Raw genomic sequence first — 16,911 nt, 5'->3', positions numbered from 1 at the left:
TTTTTTTTTTTTTTTTTTTTTTTCCTCCCTTCCTTCCTCCGTTGGATTTCTCTCTCCCCCCACCTCCCCTCCTCTCTCCTCCTCTGGTGTGACTGGCAGATGAGCTTGCATTTCAGAGCGAGCACATGTTCTCCACGTGACGGGCCGATGTGTAAACACTCACCTTCCCGCTAACACAATCACCGCCGGCTGCCTTCCCTCCTTCCCCGCCTCCCTCCCTGTTTCTGCGTCCCAGCCAGCGAGTCTCAATAACGACACCACATGGCAGCAGAGTCTGTGGCCAGCACCACTTATTTCTGCTGCCTCCTGAGATGACTTGCTTCAAAAAGCCCCCACCTCCCCCCCAAACCCCCTTGTTTCATACAGACGCAGTTCTCTTTGCCAACATGGATCATTATCAGACTTCCAGGAGGAATGTGGAGCTATTTTTTTTTCTTTTTTTTTTTTTTTTTAAATGGAAACTAGAGATGCTGCTGATATTTTAGCTCATCAAAACTCAGTTGTCTGTGCTTTTTATTGTGATCCACTGGGTTTGCTTTAGTTTCTCTCCAGTAAATGTGGATGTATGGTGTGTGTATGTTGCTCCAGGTTTGAGCAAAACTGCAGTGTCGGGTCAGGTGATCTGGGTTTCCCCCAGAAAACCTGCTGAGTCCGGTGTTAGGGACGGTAGAGCCGTCATCCAGCCGCCTGTTGTGTTTTTGACTTAAAAAAAGTTTCAATTTAACAGAAAATCTGAAAATATTACTAGTTAATTATGTCATTGGAAGATCCATAAACAACTATAGTTTTAACATAAAAAAAATTCTATTAAAATGTGCATTTTTTGCACTTCAGTTGTTTCATCCTAATCAAAGTGTCCACATTTTTTTTATCCTTGTTACTTTATTTGCTGAAGTTAAGAGTTTCGAGCAGAAAAGACAGGAAGTGGTTATGGAGTTTCAGTCAATAAAAAAAGCACCTGACCTCAGGTCAGATCATAATCAGTGAAACATAATCAATAATCTGACGTGTAATGACAGCAAAATTTAATATTTGAATTGTTGGCTGTGTGTTTTATGACTGTATGAAATACAGCATGAGCTTGTGCTTTCTTAGAAGGCACAAGCTTTCTTGTGGTTTTAAGATGTAACACCTTGTTAAAATATGATTGATATTTATATATATATATATATATACACACACACACACACACACACACACACTTTTTTTTGTTTGATACTTAAGCAAACAGTGTTTAGTGGGGGGAAACCCTGAATCATGAAATAAAACATCCTCTGTTTTATGAACCTTACCTGTGTCAGTGTCTGAGCCAGTGTTAAACTGTGTCCTGAGTATAATTCTTGCTTTTTTCTCCATAATTTGGCTGATTCTATGAACTGTTATCCAGAGCAACTTATATATGCTTTTCCTCTTTGTAACGGATTTTTTCGATTGATGCGTTAAATGTTAATTCATATAGACGGACGTGAAGCAAGGATTAAACATTCCCGTCTGCAGGCTCAAAGACAGCTAGTCGTAGGATTAAAGGAAGTTGAAGAGCAGGAAACCGAACACACACAAAAAAATCATGATTTTAACTTATTTAATATTTAAAATGCAAATAACAAATTGGAAGTACCTTCTTGAAATGTTACCCTTAATACAGACAAAGTCACGTCCTGAGCAGGGGTCAAAGTGCAAAGGATCAATTCCAAGTTAAAAGCAAATCCTACAGAACATGAAAAAAGACAAAACATTTAGCGTCACACATGGTTTCATCTTTCATATTCAACTTCCAGGAGATGAATTGAAATAGGAAGTTAAATTAAAAGGGGATGAATGGGATTGGTCAAAATTCAGCAGCTGTGTTTGGTCAGAAAAGAAGGAATCACAGGTGATTGGACAGATTGATGGAAAACTTATGATAACCGGTGAACTCGGTGGTAGAAGTGATTTTCCTCTGCACCCCCTCCTGAACTGCAGCGCTCTCTCTCGCCCTCCCAGGATCTGTCCGGCTCCATCGATGACCTGCCCACCGGCACCGAGGCCGTCCTGAGTCCGGGCGTCAGCACCTCCGGTGTGTCCAGCAGTCAGGGCGAGCAGAGCAACCCGGCCCAGTCGCCCTTTTCCCCACACACCCCGCCCCACCTGCCCGGCATCCGCGGACCCTCACCATCCCCCGTGGGCTCCCCGGCTAGCGTGACCCCTTCTCGCAGCGGCCCGCTGTCCCCCGCTGCTGTGCCAGGTAGAAGCTGCAGCCGTTTTAGGAGCAAGAAATTTTGCAGATTGAAATTTTGGTTTGTTTTGTTTTGTTTGTCTTGAGCCAGTGTGTCTCTGCTGTTGCCCAGGTAACCAGATGCCGCCGCGGCCGCCCAGCGTCCAGTCGGACAGCATGATGCATTCTTCCATGAACCAGTCACCCATGGGCCCGGACAGAGGTGAGAGCCTCTGGAAACACAAACTGTTAATCAGCATCAGTTGGTATCTGTAAAAACACTGAGCTACAAACATCCCATATAAGCAATGAGGGAGAATTTATTTATTGATGAATTATGAGATTCCACTATAAATAGGTGACAGTGTGTTGACCTTTAACCTCAGACTGCCAGGTTTCTACACAGTTATAAACCAAAGTCTTGGAAAAAATCCTGGTGTTTTTCAACTCTTCGGTTTTGTAGAATCTAAAAATGTGTCTAAAATAAGTTGGTCAAAATCATGAGGAATTTTCAGGCTGATTGTACAAAATCTGAGAAAAGATGCAACATCAACTTACTGAACATATTTTTCTAAGATAATTATTTTGTGGTTAGGGCTGAAACGATTAATCGTGATTAATCGATTATTGAAATAATGGTCAACTGATGTAGTAATTGATTAATCTAAAACTGAAGAATAGGTATTCTGAAACAGACCATTTGCTGAAAGAACAACACATTCAGACAGGAAATTAAGCAAAAATTGTACAAAACAGATATACAGTTTGCATTTAAGATAAGAAAAAAACTTTTGGATATAAATATGTTTTATCTGTAACTCAAGTGGCAGTTTCAGCTTCGTCTAATTCAAATTCTGTAAAATAAAAGTGTCTTAAGCTGCTTTTGTGATCCACTAGCAATTGTCAGAATAATTGATTACTAAAATAATCAATAGTTTCAGCTCTATTTGTGATACACTTCATTGCTATTTCATAACAGTAATGGATTAATCTGTGATAATTTGAGAGTAAACAAGCTGCAAGCATCACTGTCAACAATTGTTGATTAAATTCATCGTATTTACATCAAATCACAAGAATTTCAGCTTCGATAACTAAAATAGTTAAGAGATATTGTCGTGATATAATTACGCAGTGAAACTTATGTCAAAATGATCTCAAAACATTTTAAGATGACAAGATAGGAAAATGTTCTCAAAACAAAAATAAGCTGGATAACATTCCATCCACATATCAAGAGAAAAAACGCTCTTCTAGAGGATAAACTTATATTATCTGAAGGTGAAAAAATTCTGAAAAAGTCCCGTTTGACATCCAGTCATCTCGACATGGTTTTGTGTAATTGCTCTTGCGTTATAATCATCTCGTCATCTCAAGATGAGATAACATAAATATCAAAACACGCCTGAACTCTCACTGTACATTGATAACTCCAGCTTGTTTTGCTCTGACATCAGTCCATAATGTGACTGGCTGTGGCTCAGGTGTTAAAATTGGTTTTCTTCTTGTTTTGGGGCTGCACAGAAGTAATCCATGATAAATAAACCGAAACGGGTCAAAACATCCAAAATTAGCCGAAAATCAACAGAATATGTCAGTTGGTCAAAAGGGAAAATGTGCAGCAGCCTTCAGACCGAGACAATTAAGGAGTAATTTCACAGAAGCCATCATGTCCAGCTGTAAATGGGAGCGCTTTATAGTTTTGTTTATTAGAAACACTGAAGGCGTTTGGATCTGTGCTGCTCTGTAGGAATATCTTGTTACTGAGCGTTACATACCGCCTTCATGATTTACCTCAGAGTCAGATCCCACAGTGACAGTCTGTGGGCGAAGCACAGAGAGCAGAGGCTAGTTTGAGTCTAATCTGTTGGATCCATACAGACTTTGATCTAAATTAGCTGGATTTAATCATCCAGCTTTGGAAAGCTTGCCTTGCAGTTTCAGTCCAGCTAAATCTCTGTTTACATGAACAAAATAATTATGGACTGTTCCTTCAGATGGGACTGTTTGTTATCCCTTGCCAGGTTAAATGAGGGTAGCAGACACATTATTAGTTTGTGTTTAGTCTGAGGGAAGCAATACTCTAAGCCACATTGTGACCTACTGTGCAAAAGTCTTGAACCACGCTTCTTTTCTTTATGCTTTCAATTGATTGGTCTGTTGAGTGGTCTTAATTAGTGCTTGTCTACACTTGTAGCATCTCACTTTGGACACTGGATGCATTTGCACCAGGGCTGAAACGATTAATCATCATGAATCGATTATTGGAATAATCATCACTTAATTTAGTATTCGATTGATCGTTAACGGCAGTGGATAGACTCAATGAAAGACGAACACAGTCAGAGCAGTAACTACACAAAAATATATACATTTTGCATTAAAGATTCTTTGTCTGTAAATATGTTCTACCCAGATCTTCTCAAGCTTTGCTTGATGTTAGCTCTGATGTTAGAAGTATTTAAGTAGCTGCAGATCTTCAGCTAAGTTATGTTGTTCCTTTTAGTCAAAGACATGTTGATTTTCTTATTTAAAGAAAGAATTGAATTATTTGTTTATTTGCATTTTCTGATGTATTTCTAATATTGCATAAATTGAGCTTACTTGGTTAACTGAAATGTCAGCAGAATTTACCTAATAATTTTTATCCGATTAATCGCCAGGATAACCGATTAACTGCTGGGACGATCGATTAATTACCGTAATAATCAATTGACAGTCAGAATGTGTGATAGAATGATTGCTTACTAAAATAATTGTTAGCTACAATCCTAATTTGCCCTCATTCTTGGCTTCCGTAAACTGCTTCTCTCCCTCCCTGTTCCTGTGGAGGGTTCGATGCTAAACCAACTGCAGACTTGCGTTTTTGATGCTTCTTGAAGTTGTTTTCATGGGCTCTGTCCTGAGCAACTGTTCCCTCTGAATCTCTTCCAGTGTACATGCGAAACCCTCAGATGCCTCCGTATGGGTCCCCTGGACAGCCTGGCTCTGCCTTATCCCCACGCCAGTCTACAGGAGGCCAGATACATAGTGGAATGGGACCATATCCCCAGAACAATACTATGGGAAACTATGGGCCTCAGGGGGGCCAGTACGGCCCACAAGGTGAGGCTTGATTTCTTTGCAGGATTTCTTTTGTGTTTTCATAAAAATGATTTCCAGTCATCACAGAGCAGCTGTAGCGTTTTTCTGTGATTGACAACATCCAAAAAAAAAAAAAAAAAAAAAAAACTTTTAAAATTCCTTCCTACTCGATGTAAATTATTAGATATCGCTTCACTTTGAAGTCTGAAGAAGTTCTGCCATGAGTCACGGCAGCAAGCAGAGCAGGCCGGATAGAGGCCGCTACAGTCAGACGGCCTGTCGGAACAGGCAGCACAGATTTAAATTCAGCCGAGTCGGAGAAACATTCCCATCACAGAAATTTTTTTTGTAGAAGATAACCTTGTTTTACAAAAATTACAAACTACTCAATGAGATCTCTGATCCTTCCAGGCTATCCCAGGCAACCGGGCTACACAGGGATGCCCAACACTAACTACCCCAGTGGGCCCGGAATGGGCGGCTCCATGAACCCCATGCCGGCTCAGGGCAGCGGGGGTCCGTACGGAAGCATGCCACCTGGCAGGATAGGCCCGGGGCAGATGGGTACTCGGCCCTACGGTCCTGGCATGGGCCCCAACATGGGTAGCATGCCTCCTCAGGTGGGGTCCGGCATGTGCCCGCCTCCAGGTATGAACAGGAAGGATGGTGGGGCCACCATGCACCACGGCCCTGCAAACTCCATACACAACAGGTACGTCCTTTTTTACTTTACTTTTATTTATTTTATATTTTTTCTAAGGCCAGAGTATGTCTTTGCAGTCATAGTTTCATGCTTGGACATTTAACTCCTTTTTTTGTTGTTTGTTTGTTTGTAATGCAGTATAATTCCCCATCCATCCCCTTTACTTTTATATAAATATATATTAATGTAAGGTAGCATCAAAATGGTCTTAAAGTCTTAAGACAATGAAAACCTGATGGGGTAAACTGTCCTTTCCTGGAAAATAATCTATAAACTCTGTGAAAGTAATAAGGAAGAAGGGATTTGTTGAAAATGCCAGTCTGAAGTGTTCTACATGTAGTTTTATTAATGAGCAAACTGGTCCATTCTAAAGAAAAAGCCATTTTTCTTCCTCCAGGCCCCCAGGTTATCCTAACATGTCCCAAGGTATGATGGGATCAGCGCCTCCCTATGGCCCAGGCATGAACAGCATGCATGGTGTGATGAACCAGGGAGCACCGGGACCTTACCCAGTGAGTGGGAACATGGCCAACAACACCCCCGGTGAGTCCTACGTACTCTGATGGCACCGCCGCTGCTGTAACATCTCCTCTTATACAGCTGGATTTTTTCCCTCTCAAACACTAAGGGATGACACCTGGTTCTGAGTTTGGCATGGACAAAATGAACCCTGCCCAAAAGATCAACAACAAAGTTGATGGGACTCCAAAACCTGAATCCAAAAAGGTAAATGTCATCATCTGAATGGTTTTTTGTTTTGCATTCTTGTTTGTACTTTATCTTCCATCTTACTGGTTATCTGCGTCGCCCTTTAGAAGTCGAGCTCTTCCACCATCACCAATGAGAAGATCACCCGCCTGTATGAGCTCGGCCCGGAGCCAGAGAGGAAGATGTGGGTGGACCGATACCTGGCCTTTGCCGAGGAGAAGGCCATGGGGATGAGCAACCTGCCCGCTGTGGGCCGCAAGCCTCTCGACCTCTTCCGTCTCTACGTGTCCGTCAAAGAGATCGGCGGCCTCACCCAGGTCAGACAGCAGTTTTGCACGAACTTATCGGTTTGGTCAAACCACCTGTGCAAATCTAACTTGGTGTTTTTTTTTCTTCCCTTCGTTCTTCCTCTCACTCCAGGTAAACAAGAACAAGAAGTGGAGGGAGCTGGCCACCAGTCTGAACGTGGGCACATCGAGCAGCGCGGCCAGCTCGCTCAAGAAGCAGTACATCCAGTGTCTATACGCCTTCGAGTGTAAGATCGAGCGCGGCGAGGACCCGCCCCCGGACTTCTTCAACACGGACACAAAGAAGAACCAACCCAAGATCCAGCCTCCAAGCCCAGGTGAGACCTGCTGTCAGGCTATTCCACAAAGGACGAAGGTTTTCTCATTTTTCATGTGACATTGACAAAACTTCATTCATCTTCTTTTGTGGAAGCCACTGCACGCTTTTCAGATTTTAATGAAAAAAAATCACAAGTTAATAATTCAATAATCATATGGTACACAACAACAATCAAGTCATTACAAAAGAAAAAAACATACATTCAATACTCTGTTGGCGTAAAGCTAAAATAGCCCCAGGCATCACTAACAACTCTACAAGAATTAGCATTTCAAAAGATTTCAGAGACACCATGAAAATAATTAAGTGGGTCAAAAATAATTAAGCGTTATTCGACTGTAAATGCCTCCATACTGTGTCTAATTATTTTTGGTTATTTATTTATCACAAATAACCAAACTCCTCTGTGGTTGTAACAATGTGGCTGGTGGAACAAACAACAGGTTATAGGCTTGGTAAAGTTAGCTAAATGTCCACAGTTGTGTTTTCTTGTTTTGTTTTTCTTGTCCCCCACACTTTGAAGATCCCTGCTCTAGAATGCATGTGGTTCATATGTGACAACCGGTAGCTTCTTTTGAAGCTCTTTTTCTCAATCATCTGGACCGACATTGAAGGTCTTCTGCGTTATCCGACTGTAAATGCCTCCATACTGTGTCTGTGTTGGGTAGAAGTCGGGTCAGAAAGGGCAGCACTCTGCTCCGGGGTGCGGCGTGTTGCCCCGGAGCTGTTTGTTTTGGATGGATGCGCGTCATAACTGCCAGGAGCAACACCACCAGGAGTGACCGCGTGCTGCCGTTGCCTCCGTTTGGCTGGAACCCAGGCCCGTCAGACGCTGGGCTCCGAATCTGCACAAGAGGCAACAGGGAGGGGAGGGGAAGGAGGGATGATCAGCTGGCACCATGAGGGAGATGTGGGCACAGAGGTTGGAGTTGCAGGGGGACCACGTGGGGGCCGTTAGGTGATCTGGTGATAGCCTGTGATGGCTCTGTGATTGGCCCAGAGCCACAGCAGCAGAGCAACACTCCCTGGAGATCAGGACGATGATGAATGGGGTCTCAGCGCATTGTGTGTGTGTGTCTGTGTGTGTGTGTATGTGTGTGTGTGTGTGGAAAAGTCACACAGTTCAGCGTCTTTCTTTCTGTTTCTGCCATGCTACATTTTTTTATATCCTTACAAGACCCCCCACCCCCCTTCATCTGTAGTGGAGGGAAATCCCTGCCCAGAGGGAGGGGGGAGGGGTGGAGAGGCAGTGTGAGAACTGAAGAGGCTGATGTGAGAAAATGTGAATAAATGTGACCTGCCAGTGACCCCGGCTGTGTGTGTGTGTGTGTGCCAGCCAATTTAATGAATGGGAACCTGTGACTCATCAGACTGCCGTGTTAATAGTGAGAAGTCCTGGGCTCAAGTTAAGGATGAGCGATGCTATGTCACACACACTCACAACACAAACAAGCCATCACTCACTCTTTCACGCACGCACGCACGCACACACACACACACTGTGTCAGATGGCAGACTGCCGTCTTCTACACTCAGGATCAGTAACGGGTCAGAGTCAGGAGGTAGAACAGTGAATTCCAGCGTCTCTAATTAATTAATCGCATTTGAATTGAAAACTGTACATGGACACAATAAGCAACATTTTTGATTCAAAAACTCTTTTTGCTGCCAAATTATGGATTGTAGACATATAAGCTCAGCATCAAAAATATTTCTTGTTTTTAATCTGCTATTGAGGTTCTTCAACCATCAGATTGGAACAAAGTGTTGTTCTATCCATTCAGCTTTCCAGTGTTCCAGGAACTCTTGATCATTCATGGAACTTCTTTAGAAGTGTGGACTGTGGACGCTGTCATTAGCATTGGGGACATCTGTGCTGCTGCTGCTACATGTTTAGCATTAAGATGCTATTTTACTGTAGGGTTGAATAACTTTACTCATAGGCTAACTCACGTTTGCACAACTTGAACACAAAAAAGTATTTTCCAGCACCCCAACAGATTGTTTTTTGGATCAAAAATGAAATCCCAGTGGGCAATCTGCATTGCCGTCGATGGCTGTTAGAGGATGTTGCTTGTGCGTCAGATTTACGGGTGTACCAGAAATGCGTAACAAAGGTTCTGGGCTGGATTTTTTTAATTTTTTTTTATGCATTAGAATCTATGCAGTTGATTCCCAGTGCTACAAAGAGACTAAAACTAAAATTCACAGATTTATCCAGAGTATTTACTGCTGCCAAAGTGCTGATTGTTGTTGTGTCGTCGTTCTTTCAGCTGGTTCAGGGTCCCTTCAAGGGCCCCAAACTCCCCAGTCTACCACCAGTTCAATGGCAGAAGGAGGAGACCTGAAGCCTCCCACCCCAGCCTCCACCCCACACTCACAGATGCCTCCGATGCCTAGTGTCAGGTATGATGTCAAAGATAGAAAATTGTGGTTTGGGAAACCTAATTTTGTCTGAAAGCCACCATAACATTAAACCTGCCCCCTTGTGGTGAAACTGCAGCATTACATCAACTAGAATGCAGTAATCAGAGAATTTAGGTGGACCCCTGCCTGTTTGCGGTTGACCATTTGCAGATTTTTCTTTTGTTAAACATATCTTAAATATGTAATGCTACTTGACCCACTATCGGCTGGCACTTAGAAAGCAGCCAGTCCAGGAGTGTTATTCATTTTCCTTGCCACTGATTGGCTGTGGCAATAAGATTTTGCAATTTCAATGAACATTTTGACAACTCTTGTGTCATTTTGCAGGAGCAGTGTGAATCTGCAGGATCCGTTTGCTGATGGTGGAGACCCAGCGTTTTCCAGAAGGAACACCATGACTCCCAACTCTCAGGGCTACCAGCCGGGCATGGGCGGTCCAGAGATGATGAGTCGCATGGCTCCCTACGAGTCGAACAAAGACCCATTTGGGGGCATGAGGAAAGGTAGGAGCAATAATAAGTAGGGATGAGCCAATCCACTTTTTTCACCTCCAATACAAATTTGGATATCTGGGGTTTAGTACCAACTCATACCAATCCAATACAGAAAAACATTTAAACAGACATAATTGTACTGAACTACACTTTTATTTGCTAATTCTTCACCAGTGCAGCACACTTAAATTCACCAATAGCTTCATAAGCTTGGTCAAACATGTAAAAAATAAACTCCAACAAAGCTCCAAGTGGGCGAACAGACAGGCACCCATTCCCAGACTGCAGGTATTGGAGCTGAAAACTAACAAAATGGTCATTTTCTTTGTGTTTCTAAGCTGGAGAACAGTTCATGCCCCCTAACCCTAACAGTGGAATGGGTGAACAGTACAACAGAGGACCACCAGGTCCCATGGGTAACATGCCAATGGGTCAAAGGCAGCAGTATCCTTACGGATATGACCGAAGGTAAGAACACTAGAAGATGTTTATCTTCAGTCATTTTCTGTATTTTTATGAAAGCTGATGACGGATGCTACTTCGTTTTTACAGGCAGGAACCAGGCATGGGCCCTGAAGGCAACATGGGGCCCGGAGCGCCTCAGCCCAATATGATGCCTTCTGGTGCTGATGCAGGGATGTACTCACCCAGCCGTCCCCCACCTCAGCAACGGTCAGTACCGTTAAGCGCAAATTGGCCTGTCTTACAGCCAACAGAAGACATCAATTTTTCCTTTAAGGCATTTGTGATCATGACTGTAATATCAATCTCTCTAACATCCCAGGTTACAGATTTACTGTGGACATGAAACGCAATTTTATAAAATTGTATCCTTGTTTTCAGGCATGATTCCTACACAAATCAATACCCTGGCCAAGGGGCTCCCCCTGGTGGCCCGTACCCAAATCAACAGCCAGGAATGTATCCACAGCAGCAACCTGTAAGGACAATTTGTTTAGCATTTCCAGCATTTTTACTGTTTTGTTAAATCAATGCTCAGTCATGTATTACTGGATGTTCCTTTTATATCTGTTTTGTTTAAATAGAACACTATGGTATATGCAGATGTGAGAGCAGAAATAATGGCGCTCATTGTTTTCTGCTGACAGAACTACAAGCGGCCTGTAGATGCAGGGTACGGCCCTCCAGCCAAGCGCCACGAGGGGGAAATGTACAACGTTCCCTACAGTGGTCAGCAGCAGCCTGGACCCCAGTCCTCTGGGCATCAGGGCCAGCAAGACATGTATAACCAGTACAACACATATCCAGGAGGAGAGCGCAGACCACCAGGCCCACAGGGCCAGTTCCCCTTCCCTTTTGGGAGAGATAGAGGACCTTCATCTGCAGGGCCAAACTCCCAGTCTCACATGCCTCCTCAGATGATGACAAGCACGATGCCTTCTGGTCCTGACGGCCCCCAGGGCCCAGTATGGCAGGGCCGCAACGAGATGGGCTATCCCAATTATCCCAACCGACAGGGACCTCCTGTACCAGGCCAGGGCCCCGGGTACCACGGTATGAACCGTTCAGGAGAGGAGATGATGCCATCAGACCAACGCATTAACCATGAGGGGCAGTGGCCCGGCCACGTAAACCAGAGGCAGCCTCCGTTTGGACCTGCTAGTTCTGGACCACCTATGACCAGACCTTTACCTTCAACTTACCAGACTTCTCAGAACCACATTCCTCAGGTGTCAAGCCCAGCTCCCATACCCCGGTCCATGGAAACCAGGACATCCCCCAGCAAGTCTCCTTATATGCACCCTGGCATTAAGGTGCAGAAAGCCGGCCCTCCAGTTCCCGCATCGCATATTGGCCAGGCCCCTGTGCAGCAACCCATGATTCGACGAGATGTGGCCTTCCCTCCCGGCTCTGTGGAAGCTACCCAGCCCCACCTTAAACCCAGAAGGCGGCTCACCATGAAAGACATTGGTAAATAACTTCTTATGTCTTAGGCTCAATCAATTAAAATCACATATAGGCAGGTTTTAGGTCATTTTGACTCATGGGCGATTTGTTTTTTCTCTTTAAAGGCACTCCTGAGGCTTGGAGAGTTATGATGTCCCTAAAGTCAGGGTTATTAGCTGAAAGCACCTGGGCCTTGGACACCATTAACATTTTACTGTATGATGATGGCAGCATTACTACTTTTAATCTTTGCCAGGTAAATAAAGTACCTCTCCTCTGTCAGGAGCCTTACATTAGCTACACACCTTAACTAGGTGGTCTTGTCTCTTGGAGCTGTCATATTCATTTAAGTTTTTTGTTTGGTTTTGCAGCTACCTGGGTTCCTGGAGCTGATAGTGGAATACTTCAGACGCTGCCTCATTGAGATCTTTGGCATCCTAAAGGAGTACGAAGTGGGAGACCCTGGTCAGCGCACCCTGATAGATCCCAATGCAGCTGAGGACTCCGATGATGAAATTCCCATACCTGAGTGTGAGGACATGGACACCGATGAGGAAGAGGATGAAGATGAGGAGAACGAAGAGAAAAAGACCAATCATGATGCCTCCTCACAGGTGAAGGTTAAAGAAGAGGAAGAAGAAAGCTCAATGAAAGACAAGTCATCAGAAGAAGATGATGAGGAAGAGAAAAAGGAGTCTTCTACCAAGGAAGCCAGTAGCTCTACCTCAGGGTCTTCTCAGGACCCCAACGTCCACTTGGAAAAGCCAAAGCAGGCTAGCAAGTTTGATAAACTCCCTATCAAGGTAGTGCGTAAGAAGAACCCCTTCCGCTTAAACCACTTATCCAAGCTTGGGCAGCGACAGAGTTTTGACAGTGGCCTGATACACTGGAGTATTGGCGGTGGCGACACTACTGAACACATCCAGACCCACTTCGAAAGTCAGATGGATCTCCTTAAGCAGCGGAAACGCACGCTACCTGCCACTGAAGGCCGCAAGAAGGTCAAGCTGCTTGGGACGACGGAAAACCCAGAGAAATCCAAGTTCTGTTTGGAAGAGAAGGTTCAGCAGCAGCAAGCCCAGTGTTCTGATCCCAACAAGGCCTCAACAGAGAAGAGTCCTTCCTCTCTTCCCCTCTGTGCACCAGTCACTGCCACCATTGATGACGTACTATCGGCCCGACCGGGGTCAGTCACAATGGAAGTGGTTCGTGGAGGCGCAGAGGAGCAGAAGGAGAATGGCAAGTATCTATTTAGCATCAACCCTGATCCTCAGAGTCGACGCAACGTCAAAATCCTGGAAGACGAGCCCCACAGCAAGGACGAAACTCCTCTCAGCACTCTGTCGGACTGGCAGGACTCATTGGCCCGCCGTTGCATCTGTGTTTCCAACATCATCAGGAGCCTCTCCTTTGTCCCTGGCAACGACCTGGAAATGTCTAAACACCCGGGCCTCCTCCTGCTTTTGGGCCGTCTGGTGCTGCTCCACCACAGACACCCTGAGCGCAAACAGGCGCCAGTCACCTATGAGAAGGAGGAAGAAGAAGACGAAGGAGTGAGCTGTGACCGAGACGAGTGGTGGTGGGACTGCCTCGAGGTGTTGAGGGAGAACTGCTTGGTCACTCTGGCCAACATCTCAGGCCAGCTGGACCTTTCTATCTACCCAGAGAGTATATGCTTACCACTGCTGGACGGCCTGCTCCATTGGGCGGTGTGCCCCTCGGCAGAGGCCTTGGATCCCTTCCCCACACTCGGCCCACACAGCTCCCTTTCACCCCAGAGACTGGTCCTCGAGACCCTCAGCAAGCTCAGCATCCAGGACAACAACGTCGACCTCATTTTGGCCACGCCACCGTTCAGCCGCTTGGAGAAGCTCTACGGCTCGCTCGTACGCCTTGTCGGTGAACGCAAGGTGGCCGTTTGCCGGGAAATGGCGGTCGTTTTGCTAGCTAATTTAGCTCAGGGTGACAGCTTAGCAGCACGGGCCATCGCTGTCCAGAAAGGCAGTGTGGGTAATCTGCTGGGTTTCCTGGAGGACAGCCTAGCTGCCACACAGTACCAACAGAGCCAAAGCTCCTTGCTTCAAATGCAGGGCGGTCCCCATTTTGAGCCTACGAGCGTGGACATGATGCGGCGAGCAGCCCGGGCGCTGCACGCCTTGGCCAAAGTGGAGGAGAACCACTCAGAGTTCACTTTGTACGAGTCGCGCCTACTAGACATCTCCGTGTCTCCACTTATGAACCCTCTGGTGTCCCAAGTCATCTGTGACGTACTCTTTCTGATTGGCCAGTCATGACAGCCGCCAGGGGCTTTCAGCTCTGCCTCTTTCTGTTCCCCACCCCTCCACCCCCAGACCTCCTTTTTTTTGTGTGTGCGTATGTATGTGTCGTATGCGCGTGAGTGAAATGAGTAAAAACTGACTGTCCTTTGTTTTTAATTTATGCAAAAATCACCTCGGACTCTGCTGTCTTTTTACCCCTGCTTCTCACTAAAAGGAAGGAATATCATGAAGTAGTTGTGGATTTTAACCGCCTCACATGGAGCGATACCGGCGTGAAAGAGCAGATCGGGACCCAGGCATAGGACAGAGTGCACTGCCCTGCGGACTGGACTTGTTTTTTAATGAAAAAGAAAAACTCCATTCAAAAAAAAAAAGAAAAAAAAACAGAAGAAAAAAACTGTAACCAAAGTTGCTGTCTCGTTTACAGTGAGTTTGGGGGATACTTGTGCTTGCGTTCTCCCTCAGAGGGGTCTGCAGGGCGCAAAGGAAACAATATTATGGTTCATGTTTGGAGGCTACGTAGACTCATGGACTGTGGTGTGGTATAATTGCTGTAATTTTGGATGCTATATACTCAGCCTCACAGGAACCACATTATTGGCTGTGAACAGACGTCTGTCATGGGAGGCCTGTGCAGTAGATTGTAGGACTTTTTTCTGTACTGTACACCTTAAAAACTGTAAACATACTGTAATAATACTGTTTCACACTGAGATATGCTGGCTTGGCAGCAAACTGTAGTTTTTAAAAACAGTTTTAGTTCATGTCGAGAGAAAACGGCTTTCCCCCCAAAGTATGGTGAACCTACAACACCCCGACCTCTTCTCTTTGTCCCTTGATTGTATGACCTGACCCTCTTATATTAAAAAGTCACCTATAGGACTGGTCCTCAACGCTAGACGCAGTCCAGGCTGCAGTGTAAATATCACGTTGTACATTACACTTCTCTCTTTCTCAGCTTCTGTTGCTCTTCATTGTTTTTAATCCTTTATCGAGTCCCCCCCCCCTTGCGCCTCACCACCCCTCTCCTTTCATCAAGTATGCCATGTGATTTACTTGATGGCCTGCCTCCCGCTCCGTTATTTTGGCGCCCCAGTCTCTGCTCCATTCAGCGCTCTGGGGAGGGTGTTCAGCTGCTGTCCGATGCCACATCTAAACAAACGTCAAGTTTCAGTTTGTCTCCGGGGCGAGTGTAGAGCTTATTAACAAGAAACGTCTGCAGTGTCATTAGAGCTCCCTCATAAAGACAAGCTAAACCTTGATGGAGAAACCAGTTTTCTTTTCGTTTATTTTTATTTTTATTTTCCAGTGATGCGGATTCTGCATATTTGTATCTCAGATGATGTAGCTAAAGACTTGATGTAAATTCCTTTTTTCCCCTTTTTTGGCTTAATGAATATCATTTATTCAGTATGAAATCTTTATACTATATGTTCCACGTGTTAAGAATAAATGTACATTAAATCTTCATAAGATGTTTGCTGTGCTTTTATTTCTGATTTGCTCTGAAAAAGTGTTAAACTTTAATTGGGTTTGTTCTGTACTTCACTTCCTCCAGCGGGTCTTTTTTTTTTCCATGATCTTTTTCGTTTGTTTTACAAATGTGTTTATATTTGGCATCAAATTCCAGCAGGTGGCGGTAATGCACCAAAACATTGCCTGCTATCTGCAATTAAAAAGACTGAGACCACAGACAGGTAGGACGCAGAACTCAAGTTTTTCAGATTATCTGTCTCATATTACACCGTCCTGACTTCTGACACAGTGACAATTTTAAATTATATATTTAAAAAAACCATATTTATAAAAGTTACATCAGCAGTTGTAAACAGCTTGTTCACCCAGTTCGCTGTGTTTCTGAAAGCCCCTCTGTGGTGAAGCAGATTGAAGCCAACCCACCGTTAATGTCATGACTCAACAGAAGAGGCCGGCCTGTTTTGTGTTAAGGTAAACTACCCTGTAATGATTACAGACGGTCTTTACAAGGAATTTAGAGTAACAACACACAGGGTCCTCCTCTGGGTGGTGTGTGTTTGATGCACGTCAATGCTACTAGATGACTCTTACTGGGCTTCTGCCAAGAGTAGTTACTTTAGCATCAGTTACACTTGAAATACAACAAAAATGAAAGGTTTTACATCACATGTCTTTAACCTTTCAAGAGTTTTCTGACATTTTATGACCCTACATATGTTGATGTCCATGCTTCCTTTGGTTCTCTGATTCCGACTTGATTTTTGGAAACCTCTGTGGTTTGTGAACGACCAGAGGCAACTCAGTCTTTGCAGGTTTTTGACAGAAATGTTACGAGATGCACCCAAAAGCCCCATAACTCTTGAGGAGCTGCAGATATTGACAACTCAGGTGGGGGAATTACAGGACACGTACTAGTTGTACACTCTGAAAATTTAGTCTTTATTCAGTTGAATTAAAAAAAAAACTATATTTATGCGAAAGGGAAATTAAATGTTGCCATAATTCATGTGC

At 44.6% G+C, this 16,911-nt stretch overlaps 1 protein-coding gene across 1 annotated transcript in view; it reads left to right on the top strand.

Moving 5' to 3' along the window:
* arid1ab (AT-rich interactive domain 1Ab) overlaps positions 1-14,553 on the top strand; it is a 77,565-nt gene extending 63,012 nt beyond the window's left edge. Inside the window, exons 5-20 of the mRNA XM_015042510.1 lie at positions 1,984-2,224; positions 2,328-2,417; positions 5,129-5,299; positions 5,690-5,990; positions 6,379-6,524; positions 6,610-6,707; positions 6,797-7,006; positions 7,110-7,314; positions 9,590-9,722; positions 10,071-10,246; positions 10,576-10,705; positions 10,790-10,909; positions 11,081-11,177; positions 11,347-12,169; positions 12,271-12,401; positions 12,517-14,553. Of these exons, the coding sequence (XP_014897996.1) occupies positions 1,984-2,224; positions 2,328-2,417; positions 5,129-5,299; positions 5,690-5,990; positions 6,379-6,524; positions 6,610-6,707; positions 6,797-7,006; positions 7,110-7,314; positions 9,590-9,722; positions 10,071-10,246; positions 10,576-10,705; positions 10,790-10,909; positions 11,081-11,177; positions 11,347-12,169; positions 12,271-12,401; positions 12,517-14,439 (4,995 nt within the window). The 3' untranslated portion in view covers positions 14,440-14,553. The remainder of the gene's footprint in view (positions 1-1,983; positions 2,225-2,327; positions 2,418-5,128; positions 5,300-5,689; positions 5,991-6,378; positions 6,525-6,609; positions 6,708-6,796; positions 7,007-7,109; positions 7,315-9,589; positions 9,723-10,070; positions 10,247-10,575; positions 10,706-10,789; positions 10,910-11,080; positions 11,178-11,346; positions 12,170-12,270; positions 12,402-12,516) is intronic.
* The last annotated feature ends 2,358 nt before the right edge of the window (positions 14,554-16,911 follow it).

Source organism: Poecilia latipinna, unplaced genomic scaffold, assembly GCF_001443285.1.
Source record: "Poecilia latipinna isolate Pla-1442-1.1 unplaced genomic scaffold, P_latipinna-1.0 Scaffold593, whole genome shotgun sequence".
NCBI classification, from domain to species: Eukaryota; Metazoa; Chordata; class Actinopteri; order Cyprinodontiformes; family Poeciliidae; genus Poecilia; species Poecilia latipinna.
This window is presented reverse-complemented; position numbering and strand designations above follow the sequence as displayed.